Source organism: Ornithorhynchus anatinus, chromosome 6 (assembly GCF_004115215.2).
Source record: "Ornithorhynchus anatinus isolate Pmale09 chromosome 6, mOrnAna1.pri.v4, whole genome shotgun sequence".
Classification (NCBI taxonomy): Eukaryota; Metazoa; Chordata; class Mammalia; order Monotremata; family Ornithorhynchidae; genus Ornithorhynchus; species Ornithorhynchus anatinus.
In genome coordinates this window covers 2942049-2965556 of record NC_041733.1, presented here as the reverse complement: position 1 = coordinate 2965556, position 23508 = coordinate 2942049, and the positions used below count along the sequence as shown (strand labels likewise).

General features: G+C 46.7%; 1 protein-coding gene and 1 long non-coding RNA gene across 4 annotated transcripts in view; one reads left to right on the top strand and one right to left on the bottom strand.

Moving 5' to 3' along the window:
* Window positions 1–1172: 1172 nt before the first annotated feature.
* LOC114812866 lies at window positions 1173–22983 on the top strand. 2 transcript variants are annotated; one of them, XR_003760479.2, is made up of 6 exons: window positions 1173–1251; window positions 12728–12802; window positions 20351–20481; window positions 21476–21601; window positions 22594–22659; window positions 22805–22908. It is a non-coding gene; the product is annotated as an uncharacterized LOC114812866 (long non-coding RNA). The 2 variants fall into 2 exon arrangements; XR_003760478.2 differs by lacking the exon at window positions 22594–22659 and having other exon boundaries at window positions 22805–22983.
* Window positions 1938–23508, bottom strand: part of DACH2 (dachshund family transcription factor 2) — a 448249-nt gene continuing 426678 nt past the window's right edge. For both annotated transcript variants that reach the window (XM_029067347.1, XM_029067346.1), the window contains 3 exons: window positions 22905–23048; window positions 19215–19280; window positions 1938–2843 (listed from right to left, as the gene is read on the bottom strand). In XM_029067347.1, coding sequence (XP_028923180.1) covers window positions 2806–2843; window positions 19215–19280; window positions 22905–23048 — 248 coding nt within the window. In that variant the 3' untranslated portion in view covers window positions 1938–2805. The remainder of the gene's footprint in view (window positions 2844–19214; window positions 19281–22904; window positions 23049–23508) is intronic.

Here is a 23508-nt window from a genome sequence, read left to right as displayed (position 1 = left end):
ACATCCCCCCAAATCCTTGTCTCTGTGAACCTGATGGAGATTTGACACATGCATCGATTAGACAGAACCATTGCTTGGGGCTAGGTTTAGGAGAAGTGGTTTGTCCGCCGGTCCGGTCCCACCGTTAGGTTAGAACTCGGGCTGACCCAGTGAACTAACCCTGTTGTATCATCCTTTACCAAGTACTTAGAGCAGTGCTCTGCACACAGTAAGCGCTCTATAAATACCACTGAATAATTGACTGAACTTGACCCGGGCAGAGTAGCTGCCGGGATATAGCATCCAACCACTCGCTAGTTGATGTTACCTGAAAGAACAGTTACCATTAGAGATGCTTTTGGGGTGGAGAGGGAGGAGTCTGTGATAAGGATAAGCACTTAGTACATTCCTCTGCACACAGTAAACGCTCAATAAACACCATCGATTGATTGAGGATTCACTTTCCGACCCCAAATCGTCAATGGACAATGTAGACCAGCTCCAAAGCTCTCGGCCTTTTCTCTGACATGGTCTTAACCTCAAGGGTAGAGAAAGGCAGAAAGAGATTTAATAATAATAATAATATTTGTAGGTGGCATTTAAGTGTTTATCATGTGCCAGGTACTGTTCTAAGTCCCTGTCTTTTAAAGGGCTCCCAGTCTTAATCCCCATTTTACAGATGAGGTCACTGAGGCCCAGAAGAGTGAAGCAACTTACCCGAAGTCATAGAGCAGACATGTGGTGATTGGGGATTAGAACCCAGATCCTTCTGACTCCCAGATCCGTACTCTATCTACGAGGACAGATTGCTTCTCTGGAGCCTCAAGAGCTTGAGGTGATTGATTCCTGCCCATGTGAAGATCAGAATCTTTCCTGGAGCGTGGGAGGGAGAAACTCAGCCTGTGCGGTGCCAGGAAATCAGCACATTATTCCCTGGCTGGCCTTGTAGCCGTGGGGACTTCTGTGGGTGCTGTGTGACCTTGGGAACATCGTTTAACTTCTCTGGGCCTCAGTTACCTCATCTGTACAATGGGGATTAAGACTGTGAGCCCCATGTGGGTCAGGGACTGTGTCCAACCTGATTAGCTTAGAACAGTACTTGGCACATAGTAAACACTTACCAAATACCAGCGTTATTATTATTGTTGTTGTTATTATTCTTGAACTCCTTGTTCCCTTTTCTTTTAATGTTACCAGGCTGAAGACCTGAACATCGCAGCTGGGAGGAAACACTGCCGTTCGTACACTGGCTTCCAGACACGGCGAGTGCAAGTAAGAGAACCGCTTGCGTGTGTGGGTGTGTTTTACGGGAGACAAAATATGAAAAAAAAAAAACCTCGTCTCACCTAACCTGTCAGAAAATGACAGATCTATATCAAATTTTAATGAATTCTTGAAGAAGCCTTCAAATTCCCCTTACCTATGTGGAAATGCAGTTTTGTAGTTGATATCTTTGTCATTAAGAGAAATGTCTGGATTTAATAATAATAATAATAGTAATGTTGGTAATTGTTAAGCGCTTACTATGTGCAGAGCACTGTTCTAAGCGCTGGGGAGACACAGGGGAATCAGGTTGTCCCACGTGGGGCTCACAGTCTTAATCCCCATTTTCCAGATGAGGTAACTGAGGCACAGAGAAGTTGAGACCTGCCCACAGTCACACAGCTGACAAGTGGCCGAGCCAGGATTCGAACCCATGACCTCTGACTCCAAAGCCCGTGCTCTTTCCACTGAGCCATGCTCCTTCTCTAATTAGCTTATTCTCTTATCAGCTTTAGCGAAGCTAATGAGCAGTGAGGGCAGGGAGGAGTCGTGATGGATTTGGGGTGACAGGGCGGAGGTTGGTGTCTGCCCCCCGACACACGCACTCAGCGCCCACCCCCCCCCCCCCGACTACCACCCACCCACTAACCCAAAGAAAGCTTTGCGGCCCGAGATTCCGAAGAACTCTAAAAAGATTTCCAAAGTCAAACAAAAAGTCTTTAATACTGTATTTTAGCAAGAACATTTTAACAAAGAAGGTGTACTTTAACTTAATATGGTACAACAGAGAAACCATACTTAAAAGTTTCTATTCTCTACCACTCTACTGCATATTCATTTTTTTGTCATCTTAATAGACCAAAAGCCACACTGAACTGAGCATTAAAAAAAAAGCATCAATTATAATAATCCTCATATTAATTACTTCAGCTATCGGGGTTTAGCTCACATTCTTGAATTGGTCATCTAATGAAAGGACGATTTTTACATCATTGTTTTAAAAAATGTACACGCATTTCTCTTCAAAACGTAATATATATTGAATATCAGCTTCAGTAAACAAAGCTTAATTTATAAACACAGTTGAAACAGCTCCGTTTTGGACAGTTTCAGTGACAAACCGGATTCGTCTGATCTCTCAGTCTTGTGTCAAGCCAGCAGGGACCTTTGCGGCCTAATAAGATTGTTTGTGCTATTGCTATACAGTAATAGCTACCTCCTTTTAAAAAAAAAAAGTTAGTTATTGTGGGGAATTCTTTCCAGTATGTGCTTAAAAATACTAAAACCTCTATCTTCTGGGGCCTAAAAATGATTTGGAGAGACAGGCTTGGTTTGGTATGGGAAAGCTTGTAAAAAGTCTTACGGTTTCTTAATGACAACACGGCAGTTTTCGACGCAGCAACAGTTTAGCTTGCTTGAAATTGCCCTTCGGGTTTCATGCTACACATTCCGTTCTCTTCACACAGCACTGAAGGCATCAAAGGTCGGAAGGGACTTCTCTCGTGAACTATACAGTCTTCAGATAATGGGTGGTAAATAGTTTCCCACAACAGGCATTTTCCTTCAGTACATAATAGTGGGTTTGATGTATGTTCTGTTTTCTGGAAAGAAAAAAAAAAAAGAGCGGAAAGAAAATGGATAAACGCCGTTTACTTCGTTGGAAAACTCATTGGTAGCCTTTACGGAGTGCTTTACTAAGCGCTTGGGAGTGTGTAAAGGAATTAAAAGACATGACCCCGGCCCCTACGGAGGTTTTGGGTTAACTGGGGTGGAAGACATTTAAATAAATTATAAATTGGTGAGAGCGATAGAGTATATGAGCTTCAATTAATCAATGGGATTTATTGAGCAATGTGTGCAGAGCACTGTATTGCCATTACTGTTACTAATGCGACTATGACTTAAAATAATAGTAATAAAAATTGTGGTACTTTAGTGCTATGTGCCAAGCCCTGTATTTAGCACTCAGGTAGATATGAGTTCTCACATGGGGTTCACGGTCTAAGTAGGAGGGAGAACGGGCATTGAATCCCCATTTTACAGATGAGGGAACTGAGGCCCAGAGAAGTGACTTGCCCGAGTTCACATGGCAGATACATAATAATGCCGGTATTTGTTAAGCGCTTACTATGTGCCAAGCACTGTTCTAAGCGCCGGGGTAGATACAAGGGAATTAGGTTGTCCCACGTGGGGCTCACAATCTTCATCCCCATTTTACAGATGAGGGAACTGAGGCCCAGAGAAGTGAAGTGACTTGCCCACAGTCACCCAGCTGACAAGTGGCAGAGGGGGGATTCGAACCCATGACCTCTGACTTCCAAGCCCGGGCTTTTTCCACTGAGCCACTCTTTGGGAGAGCTGGGATGAGAACCCAGACCCTCTGACTCCTCGGGCCTCTTCTCTTTAAGGACTTGGTGGAGTGGGAGAGCTGAAGTGGTAGTTATGGGGTATAAAGAGGAGAAAGTAATTATAATAATGATAATAATGATGGTTTTACTAGGTGCCAAGCTCTGTTCTAAGCACTAGGCTAGATACGAGGTAATCAGGTTGGACACAGAACCTGTCCCTCATGGGGCTTACATTCTCAATCCCCATTTTACAGATGAGGCACAGAGAAGTTAAGTGACTTGCCCAAGGTCACACAGCAGGCAAGTGGCAGAGCGGGGTTTAGAAGCCATGACCTCTGACTCCCAGGCCCCTGCTCTTGCTCGAGTGGGTTGTGATCTCCGAAGCGAAAACCGGACATCCCGTATCACTGGATCGTCCTATCAATCGGGGAACGTGTCTGTTAGAGTGTTATACTGTTCTCTTCCACGTGTTCAGCACAGTACTCTGTACACAGTGAGCGCTCCATAAATGCAAGTGATGGAGCAATTAATCAACCAATCCGTGGTACTCGCTGATCTCTTACTATGTGCAGAGCACCGGACTAAATGCCTGGGAGAGCAAATACGACGCTAGAGAAGGTAGACCCGATCGCTGCCTTCAAGGAGCTTACGGTCGTGTGGAGCCGTAACGACCTCCCTCCTCTCTCCCCTGGGTCACCTCGGGAGGTGTGGATCCTTCAGCTGGGTAACCTGAGGCTTTCCTCACCCCCACCAGGATTCCCTTGGAACAATTATTCACTCACACCTTCTACATCCCACTGTCAAAGCCATTAATAATAATAGGGTATTTGTTAAGCGCTTACTATGTGGAAAGCTCTGTTCTAAACGCTGCGGGGGATACGAGGTGATCAGGTTGTCCCACGGGGGGCTCACAATCTTAATCCCCATTTTACAGATGATGTAACTACTGAGGCACAGAGAAGTGAAGTGACTTGCCCAAAGTCACACTGTTGACAAGTGGCAGAGTAGGGATTAGAACTCATGACCTCTGACTCCCAAGCCCGGCCTTTTTCCACTGAGCCACGCTGGGAAGTCTCCAAATCAGCGTTTGGGTTGACTGGCCACCCCCCGAATGAACTCCCCACCAATCCCTCAAGCAGCGTGGCTCAGCGGAAAGAGCGCCCGGGCTTGGGAGTCAGAGGTCATGAGTTCGAATCCCGGGTCTGCCACTTGTCAGCTGTGTGACTGTGGGCAAGTCACTTCACTTCTCTGTGCCTCAGTTACCTCATCTGTAAAATGGGGATTAACTGTGAGCCTCACGTGGGACGACCTGATTCCCCTGCATCTACCCCAGCACTTAGAACAGTGCTCGGCACATAGTAAGCGCTTAACAAATACCCACATTATTATTATTCCCTGAAGAGACATAGTCGAAAGGAGCGACTGAATATCAAATGGTTTAGTTCAGGGTGTGGTGCATAGTGAGCGCTTAACCACAGTGACTATTATTAAATAGTGAGAAGCAGCGTGGCCTAGCGGATAGAGCCCGGGCCTGGGAGTCAGAAGGACCTGGGTTCTAATTCCAGCTCTGTCACTTGTCTGCTGTGTGACCTTGGACAAGTCATTTCACTTCTTTACAGTTCCCTCATCTGTAAAATAGGGATCAAGACTTTGAGCCCCACATGGGACAGGGACTGGGTCCAACCCAACTGGCTTCTATCCCTGCCCAGTGCTTAGTACAGTCCCAGTGGTTAGTACAGTGACCGGCACATAGTAAGAGCTTAACTAATGTCATTATTACTATTATTATTATTATTATAAATGATAATGTTGGTATTTGTTAAGCGCTTACTATGGGCAGAGCACTGTTCTAAGCGCTGGGGTAGCTACAGGGTAATCAGGTTGTCCCATGTGAGCTCACAGTTAATCGCCATTTTACAGATGAGGTAACTGAGGCACAGAGAAGTGAAGTGACTCGCCCACAGTCACACAGCTGACAAGTGGAAGAGGCGGGAGTCAAACCCGTGACCTCTGACTCCGAAGCCCGGGTTCTTTCCGCTGAGCCACGCTGCTTCTTATAAATGGCAGGTGCCCCTTGCAAACATGACCATCAACGCCAAACATGGACACTCTAGAGCGCAGACTCTTTGTGGACAGGGAACGTATCTGTTATACTGTTGTATTTTACTCTCCCAAGCGTTTAGTATAGTGCTCTGCACGCAGTGAACGCTTAATAAATAGGAATGACCGACCAACACAGCAAACTCCATGGCCTCATCAGTGTTCCCCAAATAAAACTCCACAGCCGCAGCGTCAGGTCCAAGAATCAACAGCGATAAATCACCATTTGTCCTTTGAAAACCTGTCGTTTGCAAAGACCTCTCTCCTCTTCCCCTCCGCCTTCCCCCGGCCCCTTCCCCTATCCCCGGCCGACCTGGATTTTAATTATTTTTCTACATTTGCAAAGACAAACAGCTCTCCGCCCATCTCCCTCATAAAACGTGCCTGGATCGAGGCCTATCCGGACTGATCTTCCCCGGCAAGCGGCTCTTAAAAACCCAAAGGAAAATGTCGGAGCCGACGCAGAAAGCCAAGCGAACGCGAATCCTTTCTCTCCCTGTTCGATATACAGATGACTACAAGATTCATGGTGTTTAAACCCCCTTCTTGCAATTTTGAAGGCGGTAGCAAAATGATAATCTCGAGGAGCGTTTTGAATAATGTCGACATCTACCCTCTCCTGTTTTACATATGCCAATACTGGATACTCCTAAGGACCGAGTTGCTATTGACCCGCTAACTGACACTGATCCTTGGAGCAATCTCAAAGTTTGCCACATTTCAATTTCAAAATGCATTTCAGCTATAATATGAGTGATTTATCATTTAGCCGGCGCTGTCAGAGTAAACTCCTAGATAAAACAAAAACATCTGGAACCATAAACAGAGGAGAGCGGTAGCTGAATTTTAATCCAAAGCCGGCATATTCGCTTCATTAGGAACAGGAAACAGCTAATTAGTAATTGAATGTTTCATGTTTTTAAGAGGGTTTGTACTTGAGTTCCTAACAGAGATGATCTAATATGTATTCTGGATGTAAACAAGAAGAGTGATGAATACATGCGTCTCCGGGGGGCTGCGACTAGACTTGGGGATGAGCAAAGGGTGACCCGGGCGGGATTAAGGGGAGGGGGGCCTGCCAGAATCTCCTTTCCCGCCTTGGGATTCCGAGGGGTTTGCTCGAAGCCGTAGAATAACGAGAATAGCGGTATTTGTTAAGCGCTTACTATGTGCCAGGCACTGTACTAAACGCTGGAGTGGATACAAGCAAATCGGGTTGGACACAGTCCCTGTCCCACATAGGGCTCACAGTCTCAATCCCTGTTTTACAGATGAGGTGAGTGAAGCACAGAGAAGTGAATGACTTGACCAAGATCCCACAGCAGACCACTGATTGATCATCCCTCTTGTTCCACAAGTGCCATTTCTCCTTCCTGTCTCGCAGGGGTGGGTGTTATAATAATAATGTTGGTATTTGTTAAGCGCTTACTATGTGCAGAACACTCTTCTAAGCGCTGGGGTAAATACAGGGTCATTAGGTTGCCCCACGTGGGGCTCACAGTTAATCCCCATTTTAAGATGAGGTAAGTGAGGCACAGAGAAGTGAAGTGACTTGCCCACAGTCACACAGCTGAGCCTGGATTCGAACCCATGACCTCTGATTCCCAAGCCCGGGCTCTTTTCACTGAGCCACGCTGCTTAGCAAATAATAAGACTTATTATGATGATTATGGCATTTGTTAAGCAATTACTATGTATCAAGCCCCTTTCTATGCAGTGGGGTAGATCCAAGTGAATCAGGTCGGACGCAGTCCCTGTCCCACGTGGCACTGAATCCCCATTTTACAGGTGAAGGTGTTGTCCAGGGTCACACGACAATTACTCTGGGAACGAATAATAACTGCTGTGGTATCTGTTAAGCGCTTATTCCATAGTAATAATGATGGTATTTGTTAAGCGCTTACTATGTGCCAAGCACTGTTCTAAGTGCTGAGATAGATACAAGGGAATCAGGTTGTCTGATGTGTGGCTTACATTCATTCAATTCATTCAACAGTATTTATTGAGCGCTTACTATGGGCAAAGCACGGTACTAAGCGCTTGGAGTATACAGCTTGGCCACAGACAGAGACAATCCCTGCCCAATGACGTGCTTACAGTCTAATCAGGGGAGAGAGACGGACAAAAACAAGACAACGTAATCACGTTAAATAGACTCAAGGGGATGGACACCACATTAACTAAATAAATAGCATAATAAAAATATCTACAAATGAGCACAGTGCTGAGGAGAAGGGAGAGGAGGAGGAGCAGAGGGAAAGGGGCTTAGCTGAGGGGAGGTGAAGGGGAGAAGGAGGAGGGAACAGAGGGAAAAGGGGAAGCTCAGTGTGGGAAGGCCTCTTGGAGGAGGTGAGCTCTCAGTAGGGCTTTGAAGAGGGCAAGAGAGTGAGTTTGGCGGAGGTGAGGACTTAGTCCCCATTTTCCAGATGAAGTCACTGAGGCCCAGAGAAGCGAAGTCTTGCCCAAAGTCTCACAGCTGACAAGTTGCGGATCCCGGATTAGAACCCATGACCTCTGACTCCCAAGCCCGGGCTCTTTCCACTGAGCCACTAAGCACCGGGATGGACGTAGAACAGACTATTTTCGGAAGGACGGTGCAAGGCCGTTTGCTCTACAGATGCCAACTGCCGCTATCGACAGCCATTAATAGCGCTAGAGTCCGCTCAGATTGTTGATTTCTGTTTTGTGTGTGCGCGAACCGGTAGGCACCCCTGGAGTGCAGGTTTCTTGCGGGTGAGTCGAAAGCAACCGAGCAATTTGACACGGCTCGATTTTGAGAGGTTGTCTTTGAGTTTCGAGCGATGAGGCGTTACTTAATAGGCGGATATCTGCTGCATGGGGTTGGCTCACCCCCAGGAGGGTTGGAGGGGATAAGTTGATCGACCAGGCCGGGCTATAGGGACCAACTGGTCAACCATTCCTACCCGGCACCGAAAAAAAGTCAGAGCTCTTCAGTCGACTTCGGGGGAAACTACCTAAGTCCTTTTTATAGCGTTGTGCTCGATTATATGTTCAAAAGTTGAATAAATCTGTGTGCTGTAAATGTATTCTTTTATTAGGTTTATCCCTTAATCAAGTATTCATTTATGTGAGTTTCATTCTATTAAAAAAGGAAATTATACAAAGGTGAGCAAAATTGGAGATTTACAGGAGTTTAAGGCCTAATCTCATTCTCTTGGGGTAATATTGACAATATAAAAGCAGTATAAATGATATTCCCCAACACTAAAATATGCTTATGAGCCCCTTGTGCATGTTATACTACTTTACAACCTACAGTGAAATGCATGACTGGCTTAATAAGCAAGACGTTTAGAAAAGATTTTTTTTTCCTTCTTCCACAATGTAAAACATGAGTAAAGAGCTGTGATTTTTCTGAGAGAAAATCCTTTCTTAATGATCAGACTGTCTCCTCGGGATGCTCTTTCCGTTCCTAAAAGGGCACCGATTCTACAACGTCCCTCTCATTTCTTCTTTAAAAGTACAGAATAATCCTCTTAGCCTTTCCAGGAGCTTAAATATCGGGTTTCTGACTTGGTCATTCATTTTTCTACCCGGGCTGAGATGTTGCCGACGTTCATGACCGAGTAGAAGCAGCGTGGCCTACTGGATAGAGCACGGCCCGGTGAGTCAGAACGACCTGGGGTCCAAATTCCGGCTCTGCCCCTTGCCCGCTTTGTGACCTTGGACAAGTCACTTCTCTGTGCCTCGGGTACTTCATCTGGAAAATGGGGATTAAGACTGTGAGCACCATGGGGGACCGGGACCGCATCCAACCTGATTAACGTAGTCAGTGTTTAAGAAGAATAATAATGATATTAGTGGTGATTATCATTAGGAGTAATAGTATAATCACGGATTCTGTTTCAGTCTTTCCGGTGGGTCATACCGTCCCCTCTCTCACCACTCTCACCCAGCAGGGCAAGTACTGACTCTTCTCCCTATGATTCCCCAAGTTAAGCAATTACTCGGTGCCAAGCACTGTCCTAAGTGCTGGGGCAGGTAGTGGACAGCACATGGGCCGAGGAGTCGGAAGGTCATGGGTCCTAATCCCGGCTCCACCACTTGTCTGCTGTGTGACCTTGGGCAATTCAATTCACTTCTCTGGGCCTCAGTGACCTCATCTGTAAAATGGGTGGGGATTGAGACAGCCCCATGTGGGATAGGGACTATGTCTTGGGCTGGGAAGCAGTGTGGCGTAGCGGATAGAGCGCAGAGCTGGGAGTAAGAAAGTCGGGAGATCTAATCCCGGCTCTGCCACTTGAATGCTGTGTGACCCTGGGCTAGTCGCTTCACTTTTCTGAGCGTCAGTTACCTCATCTGTAAAATGGGGATTGAGACTGTGAGCCCCATGTGGGACAACCTGATCACCTCGTATCCTCTCCAGCGCTTAGAACAGTGCTTTGCACATAGTAAACGCTTAACAAATGCCATCATAATCCCCTCTGCCACTTGTCAGCTGTGTGACTGTGGGCAAGTCACTTCTCTGTGCCTCAGTGACCTCATCTGTAAAATGGGGATGAAGACTGTGAGCCTCACGTGGGACAACCTGATGACCCTGTATCCCCCCCAGCGCTTAGAACGGTGCTCTGCACATAGTAAGCGCTTAACAAATACCAACATTATTATTATTGTTATTAACCCGATTTACTTGTATCCACCCCAGTACTCTGTTCAGTGTCTGGCACATAGTAAGAACTTAACAAATACCATTGTTATTATTTATTATACTCAGATCCACAAGGATCTGCGCCACAGTCTAAAGAGAGAACAGATATTCGGTGTTCTACAGATCACTCACTCAATCAGAGGTATTTATTGTACCGGGGTGACACTAATCCAGTGGGAATTTATGGGTAAGCGCTGGGGTAGGTTCAAGACAATGAGGTTGGACACAATCCCTGTCCCACGTGACATTTACAGTCTGAGTACGATTTAGTGCCCATTTTATAGAGGAGGACAACGAAGCACAGAGAACTTAAGTGACTTGCCTTAAGTCGAACGGCCGATAAGTGGCAGAGCTGGGATGACAGGTGAGTTGAGGTAATAATAATAATAATAATTTTGTTGGGGTTTTTTAGGTGCTAATTATGTTCCAGGCACTATGCTGGGGTGACTACGAGCAAATCGAGTTGGACACGGTCCCTGTACCTTTTGGGGCTCACAATCTCAATCCCCATTTTACAGTGGAGGGGACTGAGGCCCACAGAAATGAAGTAACTTGCCCAAGGTCACACAGCAGACGAGTGGCGGAGCCGAGATTAGAACCTACGACTGTCTGACTCCCGGGCCCGTGCTCTAGCCACTAGGCCACGCTGCTTCCCTGCAATGTAGAAAACCTACATGCAGCCAGCTCTGCTATAACGCGTTTCCATTACCTGTTTCGGTTATAGCACACGTGGAAAAGTCAGGGAGCATTCTTCCCTTGACATGAACCCAGTTGTGGTATGACATTATCCACAAATGGGCACAAGAAGATTCGTTACAGGGAGAAACAGCCTCGGGCAAACTTGAGGTGGAGTCAAGGTATGATAGTAATAATAATGTTGGTATTTGTTAAGCGCTTACTATGTGCCGAGCACTGTTCTAAGCGCTGGGGTAGACACAGGGGAATCAGGTTGTCCCACGTGGGGCTCACAGTCTTCATCCCCATTTTACAGATGAGGTAACTGAGGCCCAGAGAAGTGAAGTGATTTGCCCACAGTCACACAGCTGACAAGCGGCGGAGCCGGGATTCGAACCCATGACCTCTGACTCCGAAGCCCGGGCTCTTTCCACTGAGCCATGCTGCTTCCCTATGATATGATATGATATGATACTCCTACATTTCCCAGGCAGCACTGCATTTCCGAGAAGCAGTGTGGCCCAGTGGAAAGAGCATGGGCCTGGAAGCCAGAAGGACCTGAGTTCTAATTCTGACTCAGCCATCGGCCTCCTATGTGACCGTGGGCAAGTCACTTAACATCTCTGGGCCTCAGTTACCTCATCTGGAAAATGGGGATAAAGATTCTGAGCCCCATGAGGGACAGGGACTGTGTCCAATCTGATTAGTTTTTATCTACTGCAACTTTTAGTACAGCACCTAGAGCTTAACAAAGACCATAAAAAAAGCTTCAGTGTATTTAAACAGAAAAATATCAATGAGGGCAAGGTGATAAGAATTCGATTTGTAGTGGACATAACATTATAGGAATATTTTTAATAAAACGTTGCTGTCAGTTGCCGATCCATTAATTGTCTTTATTGAGTGCTTAGTCTATATAGAGCACTGTATTAAGAGCTTGGGAGAGTAATAATAATGTTGGTATTTATTAAGCGCTTACTATGTGCAGAGCACTGCTCTAAGCACTGGGGTAGATACAGGGTAATCAGGTTGTCCCACGTGAGGCTCACGGTTAATCCCCATGTTACAGATGAGGCAAGGTGATAAGAATTCGATTTGTAGTGGACATAACATTATAGGAATATTTTTAATAAAACGTTGCTGTCGGTTGCTGATCCATTAATTGTCTTTATTGAGTGCTTAGTCTATATAGAGCACTGTATTAAGAGCTTGGGAGAGTAATAATGTTGGCATTTATTAAGCGCTTACTATGTGCAGAGCACTGTTCTAAGCACTGGGGTAGATACAGGGTAATCGGGTTGTCCCACGTGAGGCTCACAGTTAATCCCCATGTTACAGATGAGGTAACTGAGGCACAGAGAAGTTGTGACTTGCCCACAGTCACACAGCTGACAAGTGGCAGAGCCGGGAGTCGAACCCATGACCTCTGACTCCGAAGCCCGGGCTCTTTCCACTGAGCCACAGCATAACAATCCCGGCCCTCAACGACCTTAGAATCTAGACGACGGTACAGACGCTTATCGAAACTCTCCCCTATTCTGAAGCCAAAATCAACCGTTCGATTGGAAAGCAGCAAAGAAGCAACGGGGGTTAAGGGTCAGCGGAGAGACAGGCAAGAGCGCTTAACTTCTCGATACCTCAATTTCTTCATCTGTGAAATGGAAATTAAATACCTGTTCTTCCTCCTATTTAGACTTAGACATGCACAAGGATGGCGTCTGCTATGATGGTATTGTATCCCAGCAAACAGAACAGTCGCTGTCATATGGTAAGTGTTTAACAAATCCCACAGTTGTCTAATCCCCATCAGCTAACGCCGTAGTTACCGTGGCGCCATCTTGGTTCTTCAAGAACACCCTTCCACCCTCGGTTTCGGACAACTCATATTAAAACTGGCTTCGACCTCGATCAGTAGGGGATGGGTTCCCGTCTGTTCTGCAACCTTTATTGAAATGGTACGTGTTAAATGTGCTTCCTATGTTCCAAGCGCTGTACTGAATGCCCGGGCAGATACACGCTAATCAGGTTGGACTCAGTCCCTGTCCCAGATGGGGCTCACAGATTTAACCTGTTACCTCATCTGTAAAGATAAGGATTGAGACGGTGAGCCCCACCCACGTGGCACAGGGACTGGGCGATTTGCTTGTATCCACCCCAGAGCTTTAGTACGGTGCCTGGCAAATAGTGAGACAAATATCATAATCAATTAATTATCCCTCATTTTATAGATGAGGTAACTAAGGCCCAGAGAAGTGAAGTGACTTGCCCAAGCTCACAAAGCAGACAAAAATTCCTCCCCATTGGCTTTAAAGCCGTCCACCGCCTTGTTGTCTCCTACCTCACGTCACTCCTGTCACTTTACAATCCAGCCCGCACACTTCGCTCCTCTAGTGCTAATCTTCTCACTGTGCCCCGATCTTGCCTGTCTCGCCGCTGACCCCAACCCCCGTTGTTTTTTTGCCGCTTTCCAATTGAACGGTTGATTTTGGCTCAAGACTAGGGGAGAGTTTCGATGAACGTTTGTACTGTCCTCTAGATCCTAAGCTCGTTGTGGGCCGGGAATGTGTCTATTATATTGTTGGGTTGTACTCTCCCAAGCTCTTAGTACAGTGCTCTATACACAGTAAGCATTCAATAAAAGCAATTAATGGATCGACTGATTGATAATACACCTTGGGATTAGTAGCAGATTGAATGGCAAATTGCAGCTTCTATTCTTTCCTTTTTCCCAAAGAGCAGCAGGGTCTGTGATAATAATTATTATTATCACCATTATTATAATGGTACTTGTTAAGCACTTACTATGTACCAAGCACTGTTCTATGCTCTGGGGGAGATACAAGTTAATCAGTCCCTGTCTCACATGGGGTTCGCACCCTTAATCCCCCCTTTATAGTTGAGGAAAATGAGACCCAGAGAAGTGAAGTGACTTTCCCAAGGTCACACAGCAGACAAGAGGAGGCGTTCGGATTAGAACCCAGGTCCTTCTGACTCCCAGGCCTGTGATCTGACCACTACCCCATGCTATATGCATGAAGGTGAGAACCAGAATTGGCGGGTACTATTGGGTGTGATACTATTGGGTGTGACTCGGACTTTCTGAGAAGATGAGGCAATTTGGACCTCATTAGGGAAAACTGGGGGGGGGGCACCAGTTGGCCCCCCAATGTGGGAGGCCCAGCCACCATGAATGGAAACCAACGTTTGAAGCGCTGGGGTTATTTTTCAGCCCTTGTTTGCTATGAGTCACCCCTGCTGTATTTAGGTCTAGGGTAGCAGTTATTATACTTACCTCAGTGGGTAGACAGTTTCTTGCAGGACATCAAATAAGAAAAATGATCGTGGTATTTATTAAGCACTTACTATGTGCCCGGCCCTGTACTAAGCACCGGAGTAAATACGAGATAATTGGGTAAGTCATTTGACTTCTCTGTGCCTCAGTTACCTCCCCTGTAAAATAGGGATTAAGACTGTGGGACAGGGATCGTATCCTACCCGATTATCTTGTATCTACCCCAGAGCTTAACATAGTTTCTGACAGACAGTAAGTGTTAACAAATATTATTATTGTTGTTATTTCCTCATTTGTTTGTGGGAGGGGGATGCATAAGTCTTGAAAAAGGTCTGTATTTTATGTCACGGCAGGAATCTGCGGGGTGGACTTTGTCTCTTAATGGAATGATTGCCCTAAGATTAACGGTGCACAGTTCGGTCTTCTAGACTGTAAACCAGAATACGTCTACCAACTCTGTTATTACTGTACTCTCCTAATCGCTTAGTACAGTGTTCTTCGCAGAGGAAACTCTCAGTAAATACAACTGATTGATAGGCTAATGTTTCCTGGGGAAGCTTTCGCTCTGGCTCACAGCAGGGAGAGCCAAATACTGTGCAGTTATTTAACTTCTTCTTGAGAAAGATGGCAATCCTAATGCACACCGCGGGTGGACATGCATCATCATAATAATGATGATGGTATTTGTTAAGCGCTTACTATGTGCAAAGCACTGTTCTAAGCGCCGGGAGGACAACAAGGTGATCAGGTTGTCCCACGTGGGGCTCACAGTCTTAATCCCCATTTTTCAGATGAGGTAACCGAGGCTCAGAACAGTTAAGTGACTTGCCCAAGGTCACACAGCTGACAAGCGGCGGAGCGGGGATAAGAACCCGTGACCCCTGACTCCCAAGCCCGTGCTCTTTTCCACTGAGCCACGCTGCTTCTCCAAATTCAGCAATAAATTCAGCAATCCAGAAAGGTGACCAGGGGTGATCCCCTAAAACCCCCCACCTCTGCCCGGGATCCAGTTTTGAGGTGCACAAAGAAACCGACCCCTATTTACCGTACGTAGACCTCGACTGCTGAAGGAAATCAAAGTACCACATTTTAGAACTCTGTGGCAAGGCAGCTGGAGTTACCGGCTCTGGGCCCTTGGACAAGTCACTTACCCTAGACATAGATCACGAGATCGATCACTGTGGATCCTCCGGGTGGATTGACTGAATTTGGAAACGAGAGGCTGACATGGATAGCGTAATTCTAAAGATTATTCTCCTCAAGCAGGCGTGGAGTCATCGCAGGGGCCCAAAGGGCTTCCGTTCCCTCCCGTGAACGCTGGCACCACGTGGTTTTCTAGGCCTGCTTCTGCCAGAATCAGAGTGACCCATCCCTTGAGGTCGGGAGAGATGGTGCCCTCTAACTCCCGGGCGGTCGCCCAAGCGCTCAGCACAGCGTCCGGCACCCTTAGGCACGCTGCACATAGGACCGGGCAGGGAAATGGAGCCTGGATTCACCTCTGCCCCGTTTCTCCTAGCTGCCTGGATGGCGTTCTTTCTGCCAGCTCGTTTTTTTTCCTCTTCCCAAACAAATGCAGAGATAGCAGCTGTGTGTCCCCTTGCCCTTGTGCTTTATGGATTCTCTCCTCTGAACCTTTTCCCTTTTATTACCGAAAGAGCCCAGACGGGCCGGCTGCCTGTCTATTTACTCAAATTTAGCACCTTCAGGCTTGGGGTGGGCTCGGGTCGCTCCACCTGACGTCGTCGGGGCGAGTCTGACGGGTTTTTATGAAATTTAAGGTCCCGGGCATTGTCGACGGTACCGTTGGCCCCTGAGCGTGAAATATAGTGATACAAAAGTTAACTAAGGTATAAACATGCAAAAGGAGCGTCTCCCCGCGCTCGTAAAATGATGTTATTTTCTGTTCAGCAGTTCATGTTACTGCTGTTCATGCTAATTAATTAAAGGAGCTGTTGCCGTAATGTGCAAACAGGGAATCTGAGAAACTGAGAGAGCTTTTAGGTCTCCAAGTGAAGTTAAGTCAATCTGGGCGCGGGCAATCAAATGTAATGAAATCACTTGTCAGTGCTAAGCTTGCAAAAACTGTGAAGTTTGACTAGGGAGTAAAAGGATTATAATTAGATTTCCAATAGGATAATAACTAAATGGCAGAAAGCAGTAAAGAGAAAATATTACTTTGTTAGCTAATGGTACTGCTGTTCGGTTTTCGTTTTTATCAGGGCGCTTGTAGTTGTGCTAATTTAATTTGCTTTTATCAGCAAAAATGCACCACGCGAATGGTACTTGAATGTCATTTGCAAAAATCATTGATCTGAAGGTGCACTTAATGACACCGGGTATGTTTATTTTATGGGAAACGGAGATTGGCTGATAAAATGGTTGATGTGCTGTCTCGCTGAACCCCGACTGAGTTATGGGGGCCATGGGGAGGAGATGGGGGACACGACTGCCTGGCCCGCTTCCCTCTCTCCTCCATCCGGCTGGTGGACGGACCTGACACGTTACCTTTTGGGCCCTGGATCTCTCTGGGCGCTCTCCTGGCAGGCGGGGACTGTGCCTGTCATATTGTTACATCGTACCCTCCCCGGCGCTTAGCACGGTGCTCTGCGCACAGTGGGCGCTCAGTAAATACGATGGACCGACTGACCGCTCTCACGTGGCAGGCCCTTTTCCGCCCCAGAGCCACGCGAAGACCAGGGCCGTGGCAGAGATTTACGACACCTCGCCGAACGCCCCGCGTCCCGACAGCTTGCATTAATAAAAATCATTTGGGGAACGAGCCGAAAAGACGCCGGGACTTAATTACTTCTAAAGGTGGCCGTCGACCATTCCTGCCATTCTCCTTTAAAACCTCTTAAGGAGATGCTGCCAGTGGAACTAATTGAATTTCAAAGGACGGGCGCTGGGTGAATGATAGATTTCTGTCCAGCAGAGCTATTGACAATGGAAAGGGAAAGGTCTTCATTGATGCGAGAGCTTTTCGCCGAGAGCCGAGGAGGCCATTTGGAGAGGGTATTGTATCGGGGACGCGGATGAAGTTGGTGACGGAGCGGGTAGGATGGTTAAAAACTCCAGGACATTTTAGCGGCCTTGTTCCCGCGGTGCGATAGAAGGCAGGCGGGGAAAGAATCCACAAGAGTCCCACGTCGGCCTAGTTTTTGACTTTTTGCCCTTCCCGCTAAGCTTCCCCCCGGACCTACGGTCAAAACCCGATTTCAAGTCCAAGCACCCGAACGCCGCGGACAGAATCGGCAGGCCTTTGTTCCGCACCATCGGCTATGTTGTAGATGAATTCTGATAGCGTTTTTCCTCCTCCCCGCACCTTCCGAATAAGCAAATGTACCCCCTTTTGTTCGTGGCGCCTGTTGACTGGTAACCAACTCCCTGCTGGAGCTTTGCCACTTACCTCCAGAGCTGCCAAGGGGCACTGGTTTGCCTAGTGATCTTATCGCGAGTAGAATTTAAAGCAATCCAGAAGGCTGTTTTCAACAGGGAATCATTAGTTTGGATGGATTGCATTGTGTTTGGATAATAATCACTTGATAGGAATCAGCAGAAAGGACCATTTTTGTCATCATGAGTTAGATTAAATATGCCAAAAGAAAAAAGCCTTTTGATTAAAATTTGCCTAAATCTGGAAAGGCCAGGGCATGCAGGGTTTTCTCTTATGAAGTTCATTCTAAAACTTGGTGAGGGTGGGGGAGGAGGAGGAGGGTTCTTTGCTCAGTTTATAGAGCTCTTACTTTTATTCCCCTTACCTCTCTCCCTAGTTTAATCAGCAAATTCCAGCTTCAGCAGAAGCTCAGGTTAAACAGGGAAGAACAGTGAACACCCAGGATGATTGCAGTTTAATGTGGGTTAGAATCACCTGCCTGCAGCCAGAGTCAAAGACAGGAAGAGGAGGGGAGGGGGAAGGTTCCCTGCATCCTATCTTCCAGCCCTCATTCTCATTTATTTTGAAAGTTTTGCTGTTGTTTTTTAAAACACCACTCTGACTGGCTCCTCCTGACTCTCCCCACCTTGGGTTTTCTTTTTCAAAAAAGGTAAGCTTCGTGTCTCGGATCAACTCTGAATCGTGGTTCACTTTGGCATCAGCCTCGTTCGCTCTCCACCTAGAGTTCATTCATTCAATAGTATTTATTGAGCGCTTACTATGTGCAGAGCACTGTACTAAGCGCTTGGAATGGACAAATCGGTAACAGATAGAGACGGTCCCCGCCCTTTGACGGAGTTGCGGGTCATGGGCCTGGAAGAAGTTTCAGTAGGACGAAATTTCCAATTGATTTTATCTGATTTTTTTTTTAATTTCTAGAAACCTCTTATTGATATTTTCCTTTTAAAGTGCCCTTTGCCCCTAGGAGTCTTAAATATTTATAGAAAACCTCCTGGGCATCAAGTTGGACTGAGGTTATTTTCCTCATTAAGGCAGCTTCTAGACTTAGGTGAAATTAGCTTTTAACGGTTCACCCCAAATCATTTATAATACCATTTAAAATGTGCAGAGCTGAAAATTCTTATGGTATCCATCCTGATGAATCTTTGGCCCTACACAGATTGTGTAGAGGTTACAAAAAAAAAAAAAAAGCTCACCCACTCAGGCACATCATTCCCTTCTAAAATGCCCGTCTCGCCATTAATCAGGCATTTATGACTGGTCCAAAAGGAACACTTTAGACTTCCAGACCCATTTGCTTACGTTCCTACACAGGTTTACTACTAAGTTAAAAGAGGAAACAAATTTATTACCAGTCGTTCTTCAGGTAGCTTCCCTCCACCACCCAGCAAGAAGAGTTAGACTTCACCCTGCCTCGGTGTAAACGGATGCCTTGTAATCGTTCCCCATCCCCCACGGGCCACGGATGAAGCGGCAGAGAGTGTGAAACGGTACCTTGCGTGGTTGCACTGTTGTGTTGAGTCCCATTGTGTTCTATTTCCATCTCTGGGATTCCAGCATCTGAAAGATGACAGACACTCGAGATTAATGGACTCCTCTTTTGTCCTTCCTGCTTCACTTCTGGGAAAACAGACCAGTCTTTGTTACATTAGCTGTTCCCAGAATCCTTCAAGTCTGGGGGTGCTGGAGGCAGGGTTCCCCAATAACCTCTAGCACGGAGTGGCATGTGCCATCCGGGCAGTGCTTTCAGTTTTAAAGAGAATGAGTTTTCCTGGGCAGCGCTTTCAGTTTTATGGAGAATTATTTTTTTTCCCTCCTTTGCCTCCACTGGCGATCACCAGTCATGAGATATTAGCACATGGACGAGGTTGAGAGGATCTGGTGCCATCTTGACTGCAAACCAAATCACAATCCTAACCCGAGGGGCCCCCTCTGAAGCATAAGGACCAGGACTGCTGCTAGAGACAGCTCGGTATTTGGGGATGGGTCTCTCCCCCAACTTCAACCTTGTAGTGATGTTCAGGCAGAATGACACCCCCTCCTCTAAAGAGAGGAAGAAGAAGTTGGGGGAGTTCTACTACGCCCGACTCCCCATTCAGTTTCCCCTGATTGGAGAAATGGTACCAGCTCCTCTCCTTATAGACGGCAGGGCTTCTTGAAGGGAGAGTATTTGCTTTCCTTAAGATTTAGAAAAGTTTGTTGTCATCAAATAAAAAAATCTTAGCATTTCCTTCCGGGCTCTCAAGGGAAGATTCTAATTCTGCGGTATCTATGGAGCAACCGGAGCTTAACGCGGCGGGGCCTCTGCAGACACTCATTTTGTGGGTAAGTCAGGGCCCGATCGCCCTTGGGTGTTGCGGTAACAGATGCCGTTACCCCACCCGACGCCATCCGGCATTAACGTGAGCAGGATGTGATTTGAATCCGTGCTCCCCACAATGCTGCGGAGACATCTGCTTCCCTTTTATAATCAAGCGCGCTGGAACAACAGAGAAGCCCCTTGGAAGGTGAACTGCAAATACCTAACAAAGTCACCCCTCTTCAGAATGATAGGCTGAATATCCCGGAAGGCAAGCGGGGAGGAGGATGCCGTTTGAAACTTACTTTTTCTCCTTTCCCTTCTTTCAAAGGTCTGTCGGGCATCCAGACTGGCTGGTTCCCTCTTTGGGTGTGATCTGCTGCTGCCGTTACCAAAGTCACCCCTGCACCCCAGTGGGGGTGAGGGATGGGTGGGTGGAGAATCGCGGCCCTTACGGAGGTGGTGAGTTTCACGTTTTCCACCTGGGCTGCACGATCACAACGAGTCGAGGGTTTGAACATGGGGACCCAGGCCACTTACACTGGGGAATAATCCGAGCTTGTGATGTTTTCCCTTCCAGAAAAATCTGGGAGAGGGTTGAAGCAACGTGGCTAGAGAAGCAGCGTGGCTTAGTGGAAAGAGCCCGGGCTTGGGAGTCAGAGGTCCTAATCCCGGCTCTGCCACTTGTCTGCTGTGTGACCTTGGGCAAGTCATTTTAACTTCTCTGTGCCTCAGTTACCTCATCTGTAAAAATGGGGATTAAAAAATGTGAACCCCATGAGGGACAACCTGATGACCTTGTATCTACCCCAGCGCTTAGAACAGTGCTCTGCACATAGAAAGCACTTAACAAATACCATAATTATCATTATTATTCTTATAAAGATACCACCACGGGGGTCTTTTTGTTTTCTTTTAGTGGTATTTCTTAAGCACTTACTATGTTCCAGGTACTGTTCGAAGCACTGGGGTAGGTACAAAGTAATCAGATTGGATACAGTCCATGTCCCCGATGGGGCTCACAGTCTTAATCCCCATTTTACAGATGAGAGAATTGAGGCACAGAGAATTTACGTGAACTGCCCAAGGTCATGCAGCAGGCAAGTGGCGGAAGGGGGATTAGAACACAGGCTCTTCTGACTCCCTGGCCCATGCTCTAGCCACTAGGCCATACTGCTTCTCATGTGACAAGCCCTCCGATTTCAGAGGGGAGTACGTAGCTCAGTGGAAAGAGCCTGGGCTTCGGAGGCAGAGGTCCTGGATTCGACTCCCGGCTCTGCCACTTGTGTGTGACTGTGGGCAAGTCACTTAACTTCTCTGTGCCTCAGTTACCTCATCTGTAACATGGGGATTAACTGTGAGCCTCACGTGGGACGACCTGATTACCCTGTATCTCCCCCAGCGCTTAGAACAGTGCTCGGCACATAGTAAGCGCTTAAATACCAACGTTTTCAAGCCTTAACACTAGCATAATTGAAGGAGCACAGGCCTGGAGTGGAGTCTGCCTCTGCCGTGCGACTGCTGTGAGACGTTGGATAAATCCTTCATCTTCCTACGCCTCAGTTTCCTCATCTGAAATACGGTAATTAAATCCCTGTTCTCCCTCCCCCTTAATCTCTTATTCCTGGGAGGGACCTGATTATCTCGTAACTATGCCAGTGCTTAGTACAGTGTTAGGCACAGAGTTAACACTTAACAAATACCACTTGTTATTGTTATTTTTATGATTATTTCCAAATTGAATAATGTTATAATGAGTTTAAACCTCTGGATGTTTAGATTTCCTCCCTGGCTAGAAGTCTTAGGCCTGTCAGCCCTGGAGACTGTTTCTGATCAGCATACCTTCCATTTATCCCAGTCTTATTACGCTTGACAAACACTACACATTATTAACAACAATGTTGGTATTTGTTAAGCACTTACTATGTGCAGAGCACTGTTCTAAGCGCTGGGGTAGATACAGGGTCATCAGGTTGTCCCATGTGAGGCTCACACTCTAAATGCCCATTTTACATCTGAGGCCCAGAGAAGTGAAGGGACTTGCCCGCAGTCACACAGCTGACAAGTGGCAGAGGCGGGATTCGAACCCATGACCTCTGACTCCCAAGCCTGTGCTCTTTCCACTGAGCCACGCTGCTTCTCTTTCATTACTATTAAAGACCCCAATCATCTAGGAAGAATCTGGCTTTGGATTGTTGGGAGGAATGTTTGTAACCAGAATCCTAGTTCTACCACTTGTTTGCTGAGCGACCTTGAGTAAGTCACTACATCTCTGATCCTCTGTAAAATAGGGATAAAATGCCTGTTTTCTCTTCTACTAAGAATGTTTAGCCCCTTATGGGACAGGCATTGCATCCAATCTAAAATTATGTATCTGACCCAACACTTCAATCATTCAATCGTATTTAACACTTAATAACCTCACTGCTATTAGGGGGCAGTTGAGAAGGTCCGGCCTGAAAAATCTCCTGCAAGGAAGCCCTCCACCTGTGCTGGATCTAGTGTCACAAGCTCAATTTCTCAGTTCTGAGCCTTCCACGGTCAGAGCATTTTTTTTTTTATTATTATTTCCAGCCAGAAACAGGATTGCTCAATGAGGAAAGGAACAGACCTGCAGCAGTGAAATTTAGAGGCCACAAGGTAATTAGCACTGCTGGTTTCTACTGCCTTAATCGTCAGCATTTTCTGCCCCTCCCAGAGGCTATTAGTATTTCTCTAGAACCCAGCTTCCTTTTCACTGGTTTAATTTGGGACCTGAAGCTGATTCTAAATTATTTCTGGACAGGACTCCCGCTTTCGAAGGTGGCATTCTGAGTGCTGTTGTGTGATTTCTGGAAAATCGAAGCTGATGCACACGTCACTCCAAAGTCCCGTGGAAACATTACCATTTAGCATCCTGAGCCCTTCTCCGGAGGTAGCCTGCTTAAGGGCCTGCTCCACTTGCTCTCTTCTCTTGGATTCAAACTCCAGGGCTTCCTGCAATTTTCTTTTGGCTTTTTTCTCTTTCTTCAAGCGCTTTTGAATTGTTGCTGGAATGGAGAGAAGGTGTGAATGGTCTGCAAGACTGTGATTAAGGTAGAGTAGCGGTACAGCTGTAAAACAGAGAGCATCATGCAATGGCCTCTGGCTAATCTTGAGGACAACCAGGGCCTCCAAAAGCTGTGGCTTTCTGGAACCAAGGACTGGCACCCCGAGAACTAAGTCCTTTATTCGAAGATGCTGAATTTGTAAATATGTAATTAATCACTGTTTGTGACTTACCATTCTATTTCCTGGTCTTCCCCTCACAGTGTGAGCCCTTTGAGGCATGGGGACTGTGTCTGATTATTTCAGGCTCAACCTATCCAAATTGCTACCTTAGGAATACCTTCTTACCGGTCCAACCGTGGGCCTGGCTACCTCCTCCAAGCTTCGAATGGTCTGCGGATTACTTGTTAGTAAATATTGGAAGCCGGCATTATTAGAAAATGTTGGACAATCTACTCAGAA